The following is a 16,562-nucleotide window of genomic DNA, read 5'->3' as shown; positions in this document are numbered from 1 at the left end:
ATCCTTAACCCACCAAGCAAGGCCAGCTACCGAACCTGCATCCTCATGGATACTAGTCAGATTCATTTCTGCAGAGCCATGACAGAAACTCACTCATTGCTATCTTTTAAGTATTACTATCTCTGTGAAGAAACCAAAGTGACAAATTAACACTAGAAGACCCACCTGCTGTGTATGTAGCACATGGAACTGTATCCACTCACTTGTGATAGAACGTTTTGAAAGAGAATAGGAGAAAAAGAATGTATATACATGTATGTCTGGGTCACTTTGCTGTAAGGAGAAATAGAACATTCTCAATTAACTATAATAAAAAATTTAAAAATTAAAACCATGAGACCTAGAAGTGAAAAATAATTGGAGAACAGAGACAGACATATCATTAGGATATTACACTGTGTGAAGAGCCAGATCATTGAATGAACTTTTTCTCTAACAAGACACATTTTAAGGTAAGCATATTTATCCACAGATTATCCTTAAAACAAGAAGAAGAGCAAAGAAAAAAGGCAGATATGTTATCTGAAGAAATTAGAGAGCAGTTAAGAAGAGAAGAAGAGCAATGTAGTAAAGAAACTGAATTGAAACAGCAACTTGAACTCACTGTCGAAGGACTACAAGGGGAATTGAAGGCTGTGAGAGACAGGCTGAACCAGGTAAATTAATCCTTGGTGAAATGTTCATTCTGACACCATTTCACCAGTATTATTTCTCATATCCCTTTGATTTAATATGTATCATGTAGGTCTGAAACAAATAAAATGTCATCTCCTCCTAAATATGAACCCTGCCATTTACAGCTAAATTATTCACTTGCACTTCTTGGCTTCTAAGAGCCCTGTATATATTTTATGAATGGAGGAATGCTAGGTAAATTGAGCTTCCTCATGAAAGTAATGATTGGCATTTTGGGTCCATTCAACAAAGTAATATTCTAAGCTGGTACAACCACTATGGAGAACAGTATGTAGGGACCTTAGAAAACTGTACATAGAACAATCATATGACCCAGCAATCCCACTCATGGGCATAGATCTACTTTTTCCTTTGCTTTTCTTTTTTTTTCTTTCTTGGCCGCCCAGCAGCACATGGAATTCCCAGGCAACTCCAAGCCGCATTTGCCGGAGACCAAACCAGACCAGACCAAAGCCATGCAGTGATGCCGCTGATCCCATTGAGTCACAGTGGGAACTCCACCAAATCATGTTCTTACTTCAAATCCAGGGCTTCATTTTGGCTTTTTGTTTGTTTGTTTAGCTCTGTTTGGCCCAGAGCATGCAGAAGTTTCTGGGTCAGGGATTGAACCCACACAGCAGCAGTGACCCGAGCCACAACAGTGACAACCCTGGATCTTTAACTGGCTCAGCCACCAGGGAATTCCAATTTTGAGTTTTTTATGTGAAAATACAGGCTAAATTAAAATACGGTGCCTTTAGTCTATGATGGAGTGAACGGTGTGTAAAGGAATTTTCTTTCACAACAACTTACCTGCCTGTATTTTTGCTCTGATTAATTCAGCTATCATTTAATTTAAAATTTGAATGGTTCATGTGGGATAACTATCTTTGTGCTTAAAGAAGGCCACTTCCTTTCAACATTTTCTTCCTTCAGTTTCTGCCCTTAAGCTTTTGACTCCTTTTAAAAGGTATGAGACCAAAAACCTAAAGAAATGTGTCGCCAGGTTGTAGAAGCCAAAATGTGTGCGTATGTACTTCTGTATGTATATTTTAAAAACCAGCACTGTGTATCCCAGAAGCTGTACAGCATTTTTAGAGCTTATATAAGTATATTTGTGGGGGCAGGTGGCATTTCTGGCCCTTTGGGTAAAGTAACATTTTTTGGTAACTTTTATGGCTGCACCCAAGGCACATGGAAGTTTCTGGGCCAGGGATTGAGTGCACTGCAACTGCGGCAGCACCAAATCCTTGAACTCACCGCCCCTGTCTGGGGATCAAACCCGTACCTCCATGGTGACTTGAGCTGCTACTTGAGTCTGATTCGTAACCCACTGAGACATAGCGGGAACTCCTAAAGTAACCCTTTTAGTTCCGATCCCCATTGTCTGCAGCAGTCATGTCGTGACATTCACAATGGCCTCATCCAAGGAGAGGCCTTTAATGTTTTCCATAGGAATTGATGAACTCTCCATAATTGCAAAGCTACTAGTAGTCATAATAGATATTCTTGGTTTCGCCAGTGATTTTACTTCCTCGATAGATTAACCGGGACATCATCCCTTCCACCGATGGCAGGGAGGAAGCGGAGGGCCAGTTCAGAGACCCTGTGTTGGATGTCATCCTTCTCCTTGTGAGAAACTTACCACTTTGCTCCATGTGGTATCCTGTTTCAGTGCAAGGAACTTTTGAGAATAGTGATAGATATGCCACAGTATATGCTTAGTTACAATGTATTTATGGAGAAGTATCTTATTTTTAGTAAAAGAGTTCAATCGAATGTCCCACCTATTTCCCACTGATTAATATTCTAACATTAATAAGAGGAAATAAAAGTTATTGCAGCAGCAAATACTCTCATGATTTTCTAAGAAGAGCTCTATGCATTTGACCTGATTTACCATTAGTGTATTCACCAAGAGTGAAACCTCAAGCTTATTTTGGGTTTCTATGTATCATACTCCAGAAGTACTTGTGGTTTCGTGTAAGCCGATTCATAGTAGAAACAGAAGACCTTGCTTATGTTTTTAATCTCTTCATCCTAGAAATGTCCTAGAGAGGGAATCGATGTTTGTAGAAGTGCTTAGTACAGTGGCTAGCTTTGTCAGTTATCAGTAGGTGTAATTCTTGTAACTGACTGTAAAACATGTTAGGAAGTTTAAATATTTATGAACTATTATTCTCTGGAGAGAAGAAAACATTTTAGGAAATTCGGTCTGTTCAATGCATGTACAGAGAAAAGGCTCTTCCTGTGGGGTGGCTGGACACATTAGACAGCAGAAGCCATGCGTAAGTGGAGTTAGATTCATTCCTTTTTTATTAGATGCCTTCTGGGCTTCTTGTAATTCGGAGAAAAGTCCTTTCTAATCCTGAGCATTTTAAAAATTCTCTTGTGGTTTGGTTTCCTTTTTCCTTTTCATGGATTCCTTATCTTCCATTCAGTTTTTGAACTTCAAGGGATTCCTGCTTGTGGAAAGTCTGAGAGATGTATCCAAGCTTTATTTCTGTCCAGTTGGGTTTCCACTCACTGCAGTCTTCTCATTGTATAAACACATAGACTAGTGTTTCATTTCAGAGGAAAGCATGGGTCAGTTTATTGCGTACAGGCTAAAAATCTCCTTTGCTTTTACTTAGGTTTCTGATAGTCACGAAAAAGCAACAAATCTGTTACATGAAAATCTCATGATACAGGATGAGATTGCCACGTTAAAACGAGAAATAGACACAATAAAAAATGAGAACCTGGAAAAGGAAAGGAAATATTTAGAGGACATTGAAATTGTAAAACAAAAGAATGATGAACTTCAAAAGGCAATAAAACTTAGTGAGGAAAAATTGACACAGACATACAGTGGACAGCTTCATGATCTGACAGCTGAGAATACAAGGCTGAAGTCTAAACTGAAGAAGGAAGAACAAAAGACAGAAAGCCTGGAAACAGATGTTGCGTTATATTGTTCCAAGCTGACTACTGCCATGAGTGATCATGAGCAAAGTCAGACAGCAAAAAGAGACCTGGAACTCACCTTTCAGAGAGCAAGAGGTGAGTGGCTATGCTTACAGGACAAAATGAATTTGGAGATGTCTAACCTGAAAGATCACAACAAGCTACTTTTGCAGCAATTGTCTGAAACCCAGCGTAAATTCAGTAGCCTAGACATTGAGATGCATCACACGAGAGATGCTCTCAGAGAAAACTCTTTGCTGTTAGAGCAGGTAGAGAGAGAACTGAGCCAAGCACAGTGTCAGAAGAAGGAAAGTGAAGACCTGTGTCGACGTGAACAAGGCAAAGTGAAGGAATACATGGGCAAGCAGGAGCGCTTGGAGGAGAGATTAGCCCAACTAGAGAGTGTAAACCTGTTGCTGCAAGAACAGCTGGATGATGCAAAAAACAAAATCGAGAGCAAAGAGAAGATGGTAATGGGTAGCCAAGAACGGTTTCAGGATATCCTGAAGACCTTTCAAGACCAAAGGGAAAAGGAAAGTCTGATGCTGGAGGAAAGCCTTAAGAAGTTAACCAATGAGCTTCATCTTCTCAAGGAGAAGCTGTCTCGGGCTAAAAATGTGAAAACACAGAGAGCAGTAAGTATCCAGAAAGAGAAGGGATTCTCAGACTTGCTGAAGGGAAGTTCAGAGTAACATTTACGGTGACCACAACGGAATCTAGTTGAATGTCAAAACTGATATCTATATGTCTGTATATCTATATGTATATGTATATGCTATCAGTCAGCCTGAAAGCCTCCTTTGTAATCAGCAAACAAAAATTAGACCTGAGAGGTGCTTGGCTTTGGGTCAAGACATTGTGTCACCTATGCAGTTGTAAGAGATGATGTTATAAATTGTTCGTAGATATAGATGTTTGTTAACGATGTACTGTTACGGTGCCAAGACGATAATTTCTGTCTCTGTGTCACCACATTGTGAGAGCATGATGGAGAAGATAAGTGAAATGCTCATACCTCAGATGAGTACTTTGATATTAAGATTCGGTTGTGTGGATGACCTTGCCAGCCCATCAAGATTTCCCAGAGGGACTCATGTATGAGTGCTGTGTCTCATAGTTCTTTTCCTTCAGTAGCTTTTCAGACCTTTCTCATTGGTACAGTGTTATTTTTATTCATGTCCATTTGATGTAAGTTTGGAAATATTTCAATCTCAAATCATGTATTCTTATGGCGTCTCAACTCTTTAAAGGCATCTCCTTTTCATCAAACCATAATCTGGCACCCATGGGGTGAGTTTTGGCAGACCTGCATTTGACTTAATCTTCCCACTGCTACTTATAATTTACTTTGGCCATTTTTACGAGTGACTGGTTCCTCATTCTCATTTCACGCCTGAGCTGCTCTTATTTGATATGAGTTTGTCCAACCCAGATTGAACTGTAGCTCTCTGATTGATTAGTTTGGCATTGGAGTCCCATTTTCAGCCTAATGCGAGGTGGCAGGATTCATGAGGAGCCTTCGTGGAGTGGGTGGGGGGGAGGGCAGCAGGGGCTGCGGTCAGGGAGGCAGGTGGAGGCCAGGTTATCAAGGGCCCTGGAGGCCATGGGCATGGCCTCATTTTTATTCTGAGTGAGGAATCCGCTGGAAGGACTTGAGCATGGGATTGAATGTGTGAGGAACTCTGGGTTTGGTTTCATTTTTAATTATAGTGAGGTAGAGTTGATTTACAGTGGGAAATCGGAAGATAATTGGAGCCTCTAAGAAAAAGGAAGGAAGATGTTACACAGAGTGGAATTTACCGTTACTCATTCGACCTATACACCTATTTTTTCCTATTTCTTTCTTTCTTTTTTGGGAGGTCGGGGTGGTGGGCTGTGCCTAGGGCATGTGGAAGTTCCAGGGCCAGGAATGGAACCCACACCACAGCCCCAAACCATTGCCGTGACAACACTGGATGCTTAACCTGCTGGGCAGCAAGAGGATGCCCTTATTCTATTTCTTTTTCACATCCATTTCTTTATGAGATTTCAGGAGGTGGTAAGCTCTGCCAATTCATTGGCGAGGGTGGAGGAGTGGGTGGCAAGGCTGAATCTGTCCTCTAAGTAACTTAATGTTGATAAGGCAAGAGGGTAACACCTTCTGAATCTTTCACCAAATTCCATGAGCTGGAAGGTGCACATGCAAAGGGAAGAAGGTGAGTTGATGTCTGTGGGGATAGTTTTTGAATTACCTATGTTGGAGTTATCTTTTATTAATATAAATAATAATAGGGTGATTTATAAAATCAGTGGTAGTGTATCTTATTAGGCAGTTATGGGACAACATCAACAAGAACTGGCTGGGAGTTCCCGTCATGGCACAGCACAAGCGAATCTGACTAGGAACTGTGAGGTTGCAGGTTCGATCCCTGGCCTTGCTTAGTAGATTAAGGATCCCACGTTCCTGTGGCTGTGTTGTAGGCTGGCAGCTGTAGCTGTAATTGGACCCCTAGCCTGGGAACGTCCATATGCCATGAGTGCAACCCTAAAACAAACAAACAAAAAAAAGAATTTAAAAAATGATTACTGGCTGATACCCTAAAAAAGCTGTCCAGGTCAGAGGCTTCACTGGAAGTCAAGTCACATTATTGTGCTAATTTAGAAGATGAGGCATAAGATTTAAAAAAGAAATTACAAATCACAAGTCAAGTATGTTTGAGATTGTTAAATGTGAGTGTCCACGGTTAATGTATAACACAAAGTGTTTCAGGAGACTAATTTTCAAGGATAGCTTTCTTTTTTTATTTTCGTTACCATTATTTCATTACCATTTTATTGTTTTATAATGTGCTTATTTCTTAAACTCTGACTTTTATTCTGATGTTTTGTATTATATAATTTTTCTTAGGCTATTTCCCCTTGGGAAAGTAGAGAATGATGCATCATTCCTCACAGAACTTGAGAGTCTGTTTTTTTCTATTAAACAGTAAGTTTTGGTGATGTCTCTATCACCATGATGAGGCAAGCCAGATAAAAGTCAGAGGATACTGTTTAATGGAATGTTCCAGAAAACTGTCATTTCTCATCTTCACTTTTGTGAAAGAGTATAGAATGTGTGTATATTTCTTTCTTGGATTTCACGTTATCTCGTGCAGTGAGGTCATTCTACAAACCGGTTGAAGTTAGGCGTTGCTTTTATTTTCTTTTCAAATTAACTATTGTAAATGCATGGAGATATTTAGATCTTGTCTAGTTTGCGTAGCCAAAATAAGGAATTAAGAAATTATCTAGGTGCTACCATTGGATTAAAAAAAACCCGTATTGAGATTTGTATGCTTCATAGGTCATATAATCCACTCCTTTAAGATGTGTAGTTCAGTATCTACTAGTTTATTCAGAGTTGTGCAACTTTCACCACAATCAATTTTGGCCCATCACCCCAAAAAGAAACTCTGTATCTCTTTGGGGTCGCTCACAGCCCCCATCTCCCTCAGCCCCAGGCAACCACCAGGCTAATTCCTGTCTCCATAGCTGTGCCTGTTCTGGGGGTTTCATACAAATGGACTCACATGGACTTTTGGACCTTGTGGTTAGCTTTTTTCATTTGACATAAAGTTCTCAAGGTTCCTCCATGGTAGAGCCCATTATCAGCACTTCCATGTCTGTTCATTGTGGAACAGTACAGTGTTACATGGTCAAAACATTGACCCACTCATCAGCTGATGGGCCTTTGGGTTGTTTCCACATTGGGGCTATAAATAATGCTGCTGTGAACATTCCTTTTCAAGTCACTGTGTTGACTCGTTTTATTCCCTGCTGTTGGATTTTCTCCTGTGAGTTAACTGGCTAATGTCACCTTTTCTTTGCCTTTCCTCATGCTGTCCTTTCTGTCTTTTCCCTTTCTTTTCCTGTCACCTAGTCCTCCATTTATTCAGACAGGGCTTCCAGTCTCTCCTTCCTTTCGCACGAAGCTTTCTCTGACTGTTCCTCCTGTCATTGACCCTATTCTCATTGTCCCCTGTCATTGGTCTGTGCAGAACAGTTTATCCCATCATTTTTACTCTGTTTAATTTTTTTTCATAAGAGACAATCTTGTCTAAGTATAAATTTGTCTAACAGGGACTATGAAACTATATGCATGGCACCAGTCCTTGCATAAACTGAAAATATTTTAGCTTAAGTGTTATTACTAGGATAAGTTTAAGCACTTTTATCATAGGCATAATTTCATTGTGGAGATATTAGTATGAAAAAGCCTTTATTAAATGGTATTTTAATCAATTAAATACAAAATGGAAAGTACTTGAACTCATAGAGAAGAATTGTTCAATTAAATGTTCATTTTTGCCCTCACTATGAAAAAAAATCTAATTTTCTTTAGTATGCAGCTGAAAGTGGAATTTACAGATTGATAGCATTTCACTAACTGTAAAGTTCTGAGAATAGCTTTTCTTTTCCTTTTTTGTGTTTTGCTTTTTTTAGGGCTGTACCCATAGTGTATGGAAGTTCCCAGGCTACGGGTCGAATCAGAACTGCAGCTACTGGCCTAAACCACAAGCAGAGCAACTCAGTATCAGAGTCACGTCTTGGACCTGCCTCACAGCTCAAGGTCAATGGTGGATCCCTAACCCATGGAGTGAAGCCAGGGATCAAACCCACGTGCGCATGGATGCCAGTCGGATTTGTTTCCATGGCACCACAATGGGAACTTCCAAGAATAGCTTTTCTGATATCCATTCTCCATAAGCTGAATTTTCTCATCTGAGTCCTTGGTAGAATAGGTTGACATAAACAGTCCCTGGGAATAAACCAATTCAGAACTTTGACCTAATAGCCATGCCAGTGGATTGATTCCTCTAACGGTCATGGAAGTCTTGTATCACTCAATCCAGGAGGTGCTCTCTGCATTGTAGTCTGTGACCACTGCCCACTGAGTGGTGCAGAGAGGAAGTAAGTTCCAAATGACTATATAAGTGGAAAAAAGTACTAGTTGGTTGGTGGAATTAATGGAAGGTTTTGAAGTACTGGGCATATATTCTGGGCCTCAAGCTCCCCACCGACAGCCACTTTCACTAAAATGAAGACTGATTTGAGGGTGACTTGTATATGAGACCATGTCCGTAGGCATGCTAGGTGCCTAAATATTAAATTGTTGAGAACATACAGTATAGCAAGAGTAATAATGCTGATGGCAAACCCTTAGCACTTGCTAGGTGCCACCCAGTCTTCTAAGTACATTATGTGTATTCCCCATTGTAATCTTCCCAATATCCCAGTGAGGTAGATGCTATTATTATCTCCATTTTACAGACAGAGAAACTGAGACAGAAAATTTAAGTAATTTGCTCCAGGACATGGGGCTAATAATGGATGGGATTGGAACTGAGAGTCATGCATGTTGGCTCCTGAGTAGATACTGTCTCTCTAACTAGTCCATGAGATCTCTGGTTGTCACCAAAAGCAGTGTTAGCTGTCATCATCACTAGAAGTGCCACAGTGACTCGCTGGTGTGGATATTTAATGTTGTAGTTGAGTGTAGCTTAGAAGACAATAATGTACATGCGGAGTTCCCACTGTGGCACATTGGAAGCGAACCCAACCAGGAACCATGAGGTTGCAGATTCAATCCCTGGCCTCACTCGGTGGGTTAAGGATGCGGCGTTGTTGCCGTGAGCTGCGGTATTGGTCGCAGACCTGGCTTGGATCCTGCATTGCTGTGGCTGTGTCTTAGGCAGCAGCTATAGCTCTAATGAGACCCCTAGGCTGGGAACCACCACATGCCACAAGTGTGGCCCTAAACAATAAGAAAATACATACACACATACATATGTGTGTGTACATATATGTGTGTGTATATATTCACATATACATACATATGTACATATATGTGATATAGTACATGTGTGTATGCACATATACATGTGTGTATGTACACATGTATTATACATTTACCCATGTGTGTATGTGTACACATGTGTATCTATACATGTACTGTGTGAATGTGTATACATGTATGTACACATATGTGTTGTGTGGATATGTGTGTGCATGTGTGTGTGTGTGTGTTTATACATAAATGTTTCCTGTAAGGAAATTCTCTTTCCCCAATCTGCCAACGTATAAATGTGTATATTTACTTGATAAAATGGAATTTAATGCATTAATAATATTACGTTTAATACTAGGGGAGAAGTTGATAACTTGTAAAGGACCAGATAGCCAATATTTCAAGTTTGTGGGCTATAAGGTCTCTGTTACAACAACTCCTGTCTATTCTAGTGGCACAAAAAGTAGCCATAAACAATATGCAGATGAACAAGACAAGAAAACAGATATATCTGTACTAGATTATCAGTAGGTAAAAACATTGTTTTCCTTTGTTTTAGCTGCAAGAAGCACAAGATCGATATATGGAGGCCGTGAAATGTACTGAGAAGATGCAGGATCAAATGCAAAAGTAAGATTTAAAGCAGCACAGAGAATAAGTAGGGATTAAGTATGAAGCACATAAGCAGTACAGTGTAAGAATTATATCAGGAAAGATGACAAATAAGACATCATTGGGGAGCCGGGTAAAAATTTCAGTTTTGGGGTGTTGTGAAATGTTTTTTCCCCATTATTTCTAAATTTCTCTCATTATCCGCAAAACCCTACTAGAAAAACAACAAAATGGCCAAAACATCTACCTTTCAAAAATTTCAGAATTTATGTAATGGAACCTGTGGATGTTCGTGTACAATTGGTGTGGTTGTCTTAACAATCTATGTGTGAGAATAATTATTTTGAAATACACATTTTAGGCTTGAAAAGGAAAATGCCGAGTTAAAAGGTACAAACAAAATGCAAGCGGGCACAATTGAAGAGCTTCAGAAAAACCTGCTGAGTCTAAGTTCGGTAAGTCAGTTTTTTTCTGTCGTACTGAAAAGGAATTTTAATTGTGTTACCAATATTATATGAGAATATTTTAGAAAAGAGGAAAAGTCTCATTGATAAAAAGCAGTTACGGCATTTATAGTGATACTCTTTGCTACGAATAGCATACTTCCTCTTTATAGAAGACATTAACTGAATTCATAAAATGAGTGATTTTTGTAGGAAGATTTTAATTAGAAAGACTGTGGAAGCACTCCCATTGTGGCTCAGTGGCTTATGAACCCTACTAGTATCCATGAGGATGTGGCCTCGCTCATCGTGGATTAAGGGTCCAGTGTTGCCAAGGCTCTGGTATAGGTCTCAGCAGCAGCTCTGATTCAACCCCTAGCCTGGGAACTTCTGTATGCCACAGGAGTGGCTTTAAAAAAAAAAAAAAAAAAAAAGACAAGAGAGAAAGAAAGAGAAGAATAGAAAAGTTGGGGACTGAACATCCAGGGTTAGTGTCATTTAGAAACGAAGTAGGCTTAGAGGAGGGCCTCTTCAGGTCACATTGTGTAAGTTCAGTTGAGTTCTCTGGAGGAAGAGTGTCATAAATACCAAGGGAATAGATCAGCACTATGTGATAAATAAGGAAAAGGTTATAGTATATTTCTCAGTACCCACCAATTGGGAGCTTAGAATCTGAGATGAAAACTCTTAATCTTCTTTTTAGCGCCATCACATGTTCCATTAAGTATATCTTTGAAGCCTTACATTCTCCTTAGACTTCTGGTTACCAGTTCTTTCTCCAGGTGGAAAGTAGCTGTGTTAAGAACACTTCTCTCTCGATCTCTCTCGCGCTCTAGTAATAATTTACGGCATTCAGGGAGTTATAGATGATCATGTTTGAATACCTGAGTGAATTCTTTTATAAAGTCAAAGTCCTTACTACAGTAGTATTTTTTCTTAAAAAAAAAAACCAATCTTTTATTATTATTTTTTTCCTTTTAGGGCCATGCCTACAGCATAGGGACATTACCAGGCTAGGGGTCGAATCGGAGCTGCATCTGCAGGCTTACGCCAGAGCCACCGCAGTGCCAGATCTGACCTGCATCTGTGATCTAGAGCACGGCTTGTGGTCACGTGGGCTCCTTAACCCACCGAGCAGGGCCAGGGGTAGAACAACCCGCATCCTCATGGATACCATGCCCGGTTCTGAACCCACTGAGCCACAGGAGGCATTCGCACAGGAGTATTTGTAAACACATAGTTGTAGAGAAATATAACTCAGCATTATTAGGAACATACTATGAACACCAACCTTTGTCTTGTATTTAATATATTTTGATTTTTTATAAAGTTTGCTAGACCATAATACATTTATATATTATATATATCTTTTAATGTATAAAGAAAACCTATAAAGCAGAGGCTTTTGATTCTAGTATATCCCTAATAATAGTATTGATACATGACTGATCTAGTATATCTAAATGCTGAAATATATTGTATAGATTGAGAGAGAGTCAAGACGAGAGATGTAACAGAGAGAGTGGAGTTAAGTGAGAACAGGGAACTCTCTGTTTGAAAATATGGAAGTTATTTCAAATTCACATTAGGAAAAGAAAGCTAAGTCCTGGACAAGGTGCTCCGACGCTTCTGAATGCCATGTCGCTGATGTTGAAGAAGAACTGAAAGAAACTTTCATCTTCACCTTTTTTTGGTTATGCATGTTAGTTTTGATTTGATGTTGTTTCTTGACAAAGAAATCCTCACTTTGAAATGAATAAAATGATGTCTTATATTTAGTCTAGCAAAACCTGTATTCATCGATAATCACGTTCAGCTCAGTTTTATGCCATACTGTGTTTATTCAGACGGAGACACTTGGGCCCTTCTGTTTCTTATCGTTTCTAAGTTACTGTTTGGTGCATACTTAACAGGCCTAACTAATTCTATCTGACTGTTTGGTATCGTCTTCGTAGGTGTTTTTAATCTTTTGAGAAGAAAGGGAGAGGACATAAATAAGCATTTCACCCAGGCTTTCCACTAAGAGTATAATGTCTAATTATGTAAATTAGGTTCTTCATCTCTATTCATTACATGAGAACATTTGAACCTGCAACACTCTTAAAGAAAAAAGGTGTAGAAGTTATTTGTGGGGGAGAGTTCTGATTTCTCTCTTCCTAATAGGATCTGCACATTATGGACACATATGAACACATCGAACAAATGAAGCCACCATTTATGATTTTTTCCTAAAATCACCTCCTTGTTGCAAACTCACTAGAAGGAAAAATGACTAGCAAAAAATACAGAATCATCTCTGGAAGAGCATTTGTTCCTTTTAAAGTATCTCTAGCAATAGGTACATTTCACATGATTCTTGAGAAATTTTACAAATGTCAGTATCTCTAGCCATTAAACTAACAGGTAAGGTTTTTGTATATGCATGTGAAACTAACATGCAAATTCTTCCATATCAAAAATTCAGAAATCCTTGCGACTTGATTTTTCAGTCCCTTTGTTCGCTCCTCATGTCAGTACTAGGTCCTCTTTGATACTCTTAATTGTATTTTAAAATCTTTCAAATCTCCAACTTGGACAATCATAGTTTTATTAATTTTTGTACTAGATCATTTTAGCAACCATTAACTACCATTGTATAAAACACTAGATAGGCAACTGGAGTTATTAGAGTGCTATTCACAGGAGAATTAAAAACAGAGTGTGATTTTATTTTATTTTATTTTACCTTAATTTATTTTATTGTTTTGTCTTTCTAGGGCTGCACCCATGGCATATGAAGGTTCTCAGGCTAGGGGTCGAATCAGAGCTGAAGCTGCTGTCCTACACAACAGCCACTGCAACGTGGGATCCCAGCTGCCTCTGGGACCTACAGCACAGCTCATGGCAATGCCAGAATCCTTAACCCACTGAGCAAGGCCAGGGATCAAACCTGCATCCTCATGAATGGTGGTCACATCCATTTTTGCTAAGCCATGACAGGAACTCCAAAACTATAGAGTGTGACATTTTAAACAGGGTTTTTAATTTTTTTCTTACATTATATGACTACTTAAAAACACTGCATAATTCAACAATCATGTAAGCACTTGCAAGTGAAAACTTTTTTAGGATTCATTTTTTAAAAAGACATTCTGGTAGCATCTAGAATTGGTATTTTACAGTTAAATGATTTTGTTAAACATGTATTGCTGTAATATCCCAAAATTATCTGTAATATATGTGTATTGCTGTAATATCCCAAAATGCTGTAATATCCCAGCATTGTCTCTGCTGTAGCATGAGTTTGATGTCTGGCCCAGGAATCTTCATAGGCCTTGGGTGCTGCTGTACAAGAAACTAAAAAAAGATCACAGTGGCAGTAAGTGGCTTACTAAATGATGAAGGTATTTTCTGTTTGTTTGAGTATTTTTTTGGCATGTGGAAGTTCCTGGGCCAGGTACCAAACCTGTGGCACAGCAGCAACCCGAGCTGCCACATTAACAAAGCTGATTTTGAACCTGCTGAACCACAAGGGAACTCTGAGGATACCTTTTTAAAACCTGAAGGACCATAAGATGATAGCAGTTAAGGAAGTGACAGCTAGAACAGGCGTGTGGATTTCTGACTTGGGGTGCGTTAAGTTTCAGTAGACTGTGATCAGTTACCTCCTACAGGTATATTAGTGCTCTGGCACTTGAGGCCCTCTCGAGATTTTATTTTATTTTTTTATTTTTTTTTTTTTTTGCCTTTTTGTCTTTTGTTGTTGTTGTTGTTGTTGCTATTTCTTGGGCCGCTCCCACGGCATATGGAGGTTCCCAGGCTAGGGGTCTAATCGGAGCTGTAGCCACCGGCCTACGCCAGAGCCACGGCAACGCAGGATCCGAGCCGCATCTGCAACCTACACCACAGCTCACGGCAACGCCGGATTGTTAACCCACTGAGCAAGGGCAGGGACCGAACCTGCAACCTCGTGGTTCCTAGTCGGATTCGTTAACCACTGCGCCACGACGGGAACTCCCCCTCTCGAGATTTTAAATATTTTGACCTTAAATAAATTCCTATTGTTGAATACCAACTATGGGCCTGGCACTTGGACACAGAATGTACCAGCTGAGGGGTTAGGCTGTCGTGGTAGAAGCAGAAAAACAAATCTTTCCGATATCACTGTAAGACCTTCATGGGAATAACCTGACATGGAGACGGTTAGGTTAGACAACACTGGGGGAGTTTGGCAGAGGATGGGCGTGAGGGTGGAATGGAGGTTGTTAGAAGAGAGCTGAGGGTGACAAGAGCTGCCAAGGGATGGAGCCAGTCATGTGAAGGTTTGGAGAAGGGACCATCTGGACAGAGAGAAGACTGGGTCCCTTCTGTTCATCATTTCACTCTCATATCCTGGAATGACCAGGATCATTTTTTCCAGCCACACCGGGGGACAACTGCCAGGGTCCCAAGCCCTAGGCACAGGCCCAGGGCGAGCACCAGGTACCCCAGTCTGTTCCCTTCCTTATGATCATTTTGATTATTATTTTTGCACGTAGAAAAGAAAATGTGCATAATAAGGGCCTGGCACATTTGGGGGCTTAATAAATACATGTTCTCATTCCTCTCTTATGAACGCTTGCTCTCCTTTTTTGAGAAATTACATAATTATATTGAAATTTCCTTGCTATTAATCTTGAAGGTTTTTCTTACTATTTTGTTATTACCTTTTCTGTTCAACTGTTTCTCCCATCAATAAATATTTTATCAAATAATTGATCCTTTTAAGCCCTGGTATAGGTAAATGAAGCAGTTTGTACAATATTCTATTTATACTCAACAGGGTTTATATGCCAAGGTTTCTTTTCATGCCAAGTATGTTATTTTAATACTAAAATATTTGTCTTTAGAAATAGTTTAAATTTATAGCAGGTATACTTCTTTAAGAACTTGTTGAAATATGTGTATATATATATATATAATTATGCAGTTAAAATATCCTCTTCTTTCGGTCGAGAATGCAAAGTCAAGTTATGTGTTTTGAAGTTAATCCTTGGATGAAATGTGTTATGTAATTCAGTATTTTGTGGGTGAAAAAACTGACTCAGGATTTCCATGCTCTGTTTACAGAGTCAATCGCCAAAAGAGGGGATGAAAGAATAGAATTGTTCTGGCGAGCATGTGTGAAGTTTTCAATTTAAATATTTGAATTTTCAATCCATGTTCTGTCATTTTTAAGTCTACATGTTTCTAAAGTAGGACATTAAAAATAAAGTAGGGAAATCCAGGTATTTTCTTAGAGAGGGATGAGAAAAACTTTATGCAACTCAGTTATTAAACTAAATTTTAACAGTGTCCTTCTGAGAGTCTTTCACAGAAGTACGTTGATCATTTTTCTGGAGCTTCAGGTCAAAGAGGTAAAAGTAGAGTAAATGGAGAAGTAGAAGGTAAGAATGTTATTTTTTTAAAAAGTCAATGTACATATATGATGATAAAACAGGAATTCTGACATATTCCTTTTTTTTTCCAAACATTATTCTGTGTTGGTCATTTATGACTTCCTTGCTTTAGTAATTAATTAATTTTTATTTATTTGGATTTTTTAATTTCCCCAGTACCTTATTTTTTTTCTACTGTACATCATGGTGACCTAGTTACACATATATGTGTACATGCTTTTTTCTCACATTATCATGCCCCATCATGGGTGACTAGACGTAGTTCCCAGTGCTACACAGCAGCATCTCATTGCTAATCCATTCCAAGGCAATAGTCGGTATCTATTAACCCCAAGCTCCCAATCCATCCCACTCCCTCCCCCTCCCACTTGGCAAATACACACACACATACAAGTCTATTCTCCAAGTCCATGATTTTCTTTTCTATGGAAAAGTTCATTCGTGCCATATGTTAGATTCCAAATATAAGTGATATCATATGGTATTTGTCTTTCTTTTTCTGAGTAACTTCACTCAGTTTGAGAGTCTCTAGTTCCATCCATGTTGCTGCAAATGGCATTATTTTGGTCTTTCTTATGGCTGAGTAGTATTCCATTGTATATATACACCATATCCAACCCCCCCAAAAATGCTAAAATGTATTTATTTGTTTTTTGACTGCAC

General features: G+C 39.2%; 1 protein-coding gene across 1 annotated transcript in view; it reads left to right on the top strand.

Moving 5' to 3' along the window:
* Nucleotides 1-16,562, top strand: part of LOC146395161 (uncharacterized) — a 100,055-nt gene that overhangs the window by 41,780 nt on the left and 41,713 nt on the right. The window contains exons 35-39 of the mRNA XM_085004278.1: nt 473-656; nt 3,309-4,256; nt 9,987-10,057; nt 10,401-10,494; nt 15,794-15,887. Of these exons, the coding sequence (XP_084860404.1) occupies nt 473-656; nt 3,309-4,256; nt 9,987-10,057; nt 10,401-10,494; nt 15,794-15,887 (1,391 nt within the window). The remainder of the gene's footprint in view (nt 1-472; nt 657-3,308; nt 4,257-9,986; nt 10,058-10,400; nt 10,495-15,793; nt 15,888-16,562) is intronic.

The sequence above is a fragment of the Sus scrofa genome, chromosome 17, assembly GCF_054392235.1.
Source record: "Sus scrofa isolate SSC_HxYL_T2T_F1_AM1 chromosome 17, Sscrofa_HxYL_maternal_Yorkshire_Landrace_v2.0, whole genome shotgun sequence".
NCBI lineage: Eukaryota > Metazoa > Chordata > Mammalia > Artiodactyla > Suidae > Sus > Sus scrofa.
This window is presented reverse-complemented; position numbering and strand designations above follow the sequence as displayed.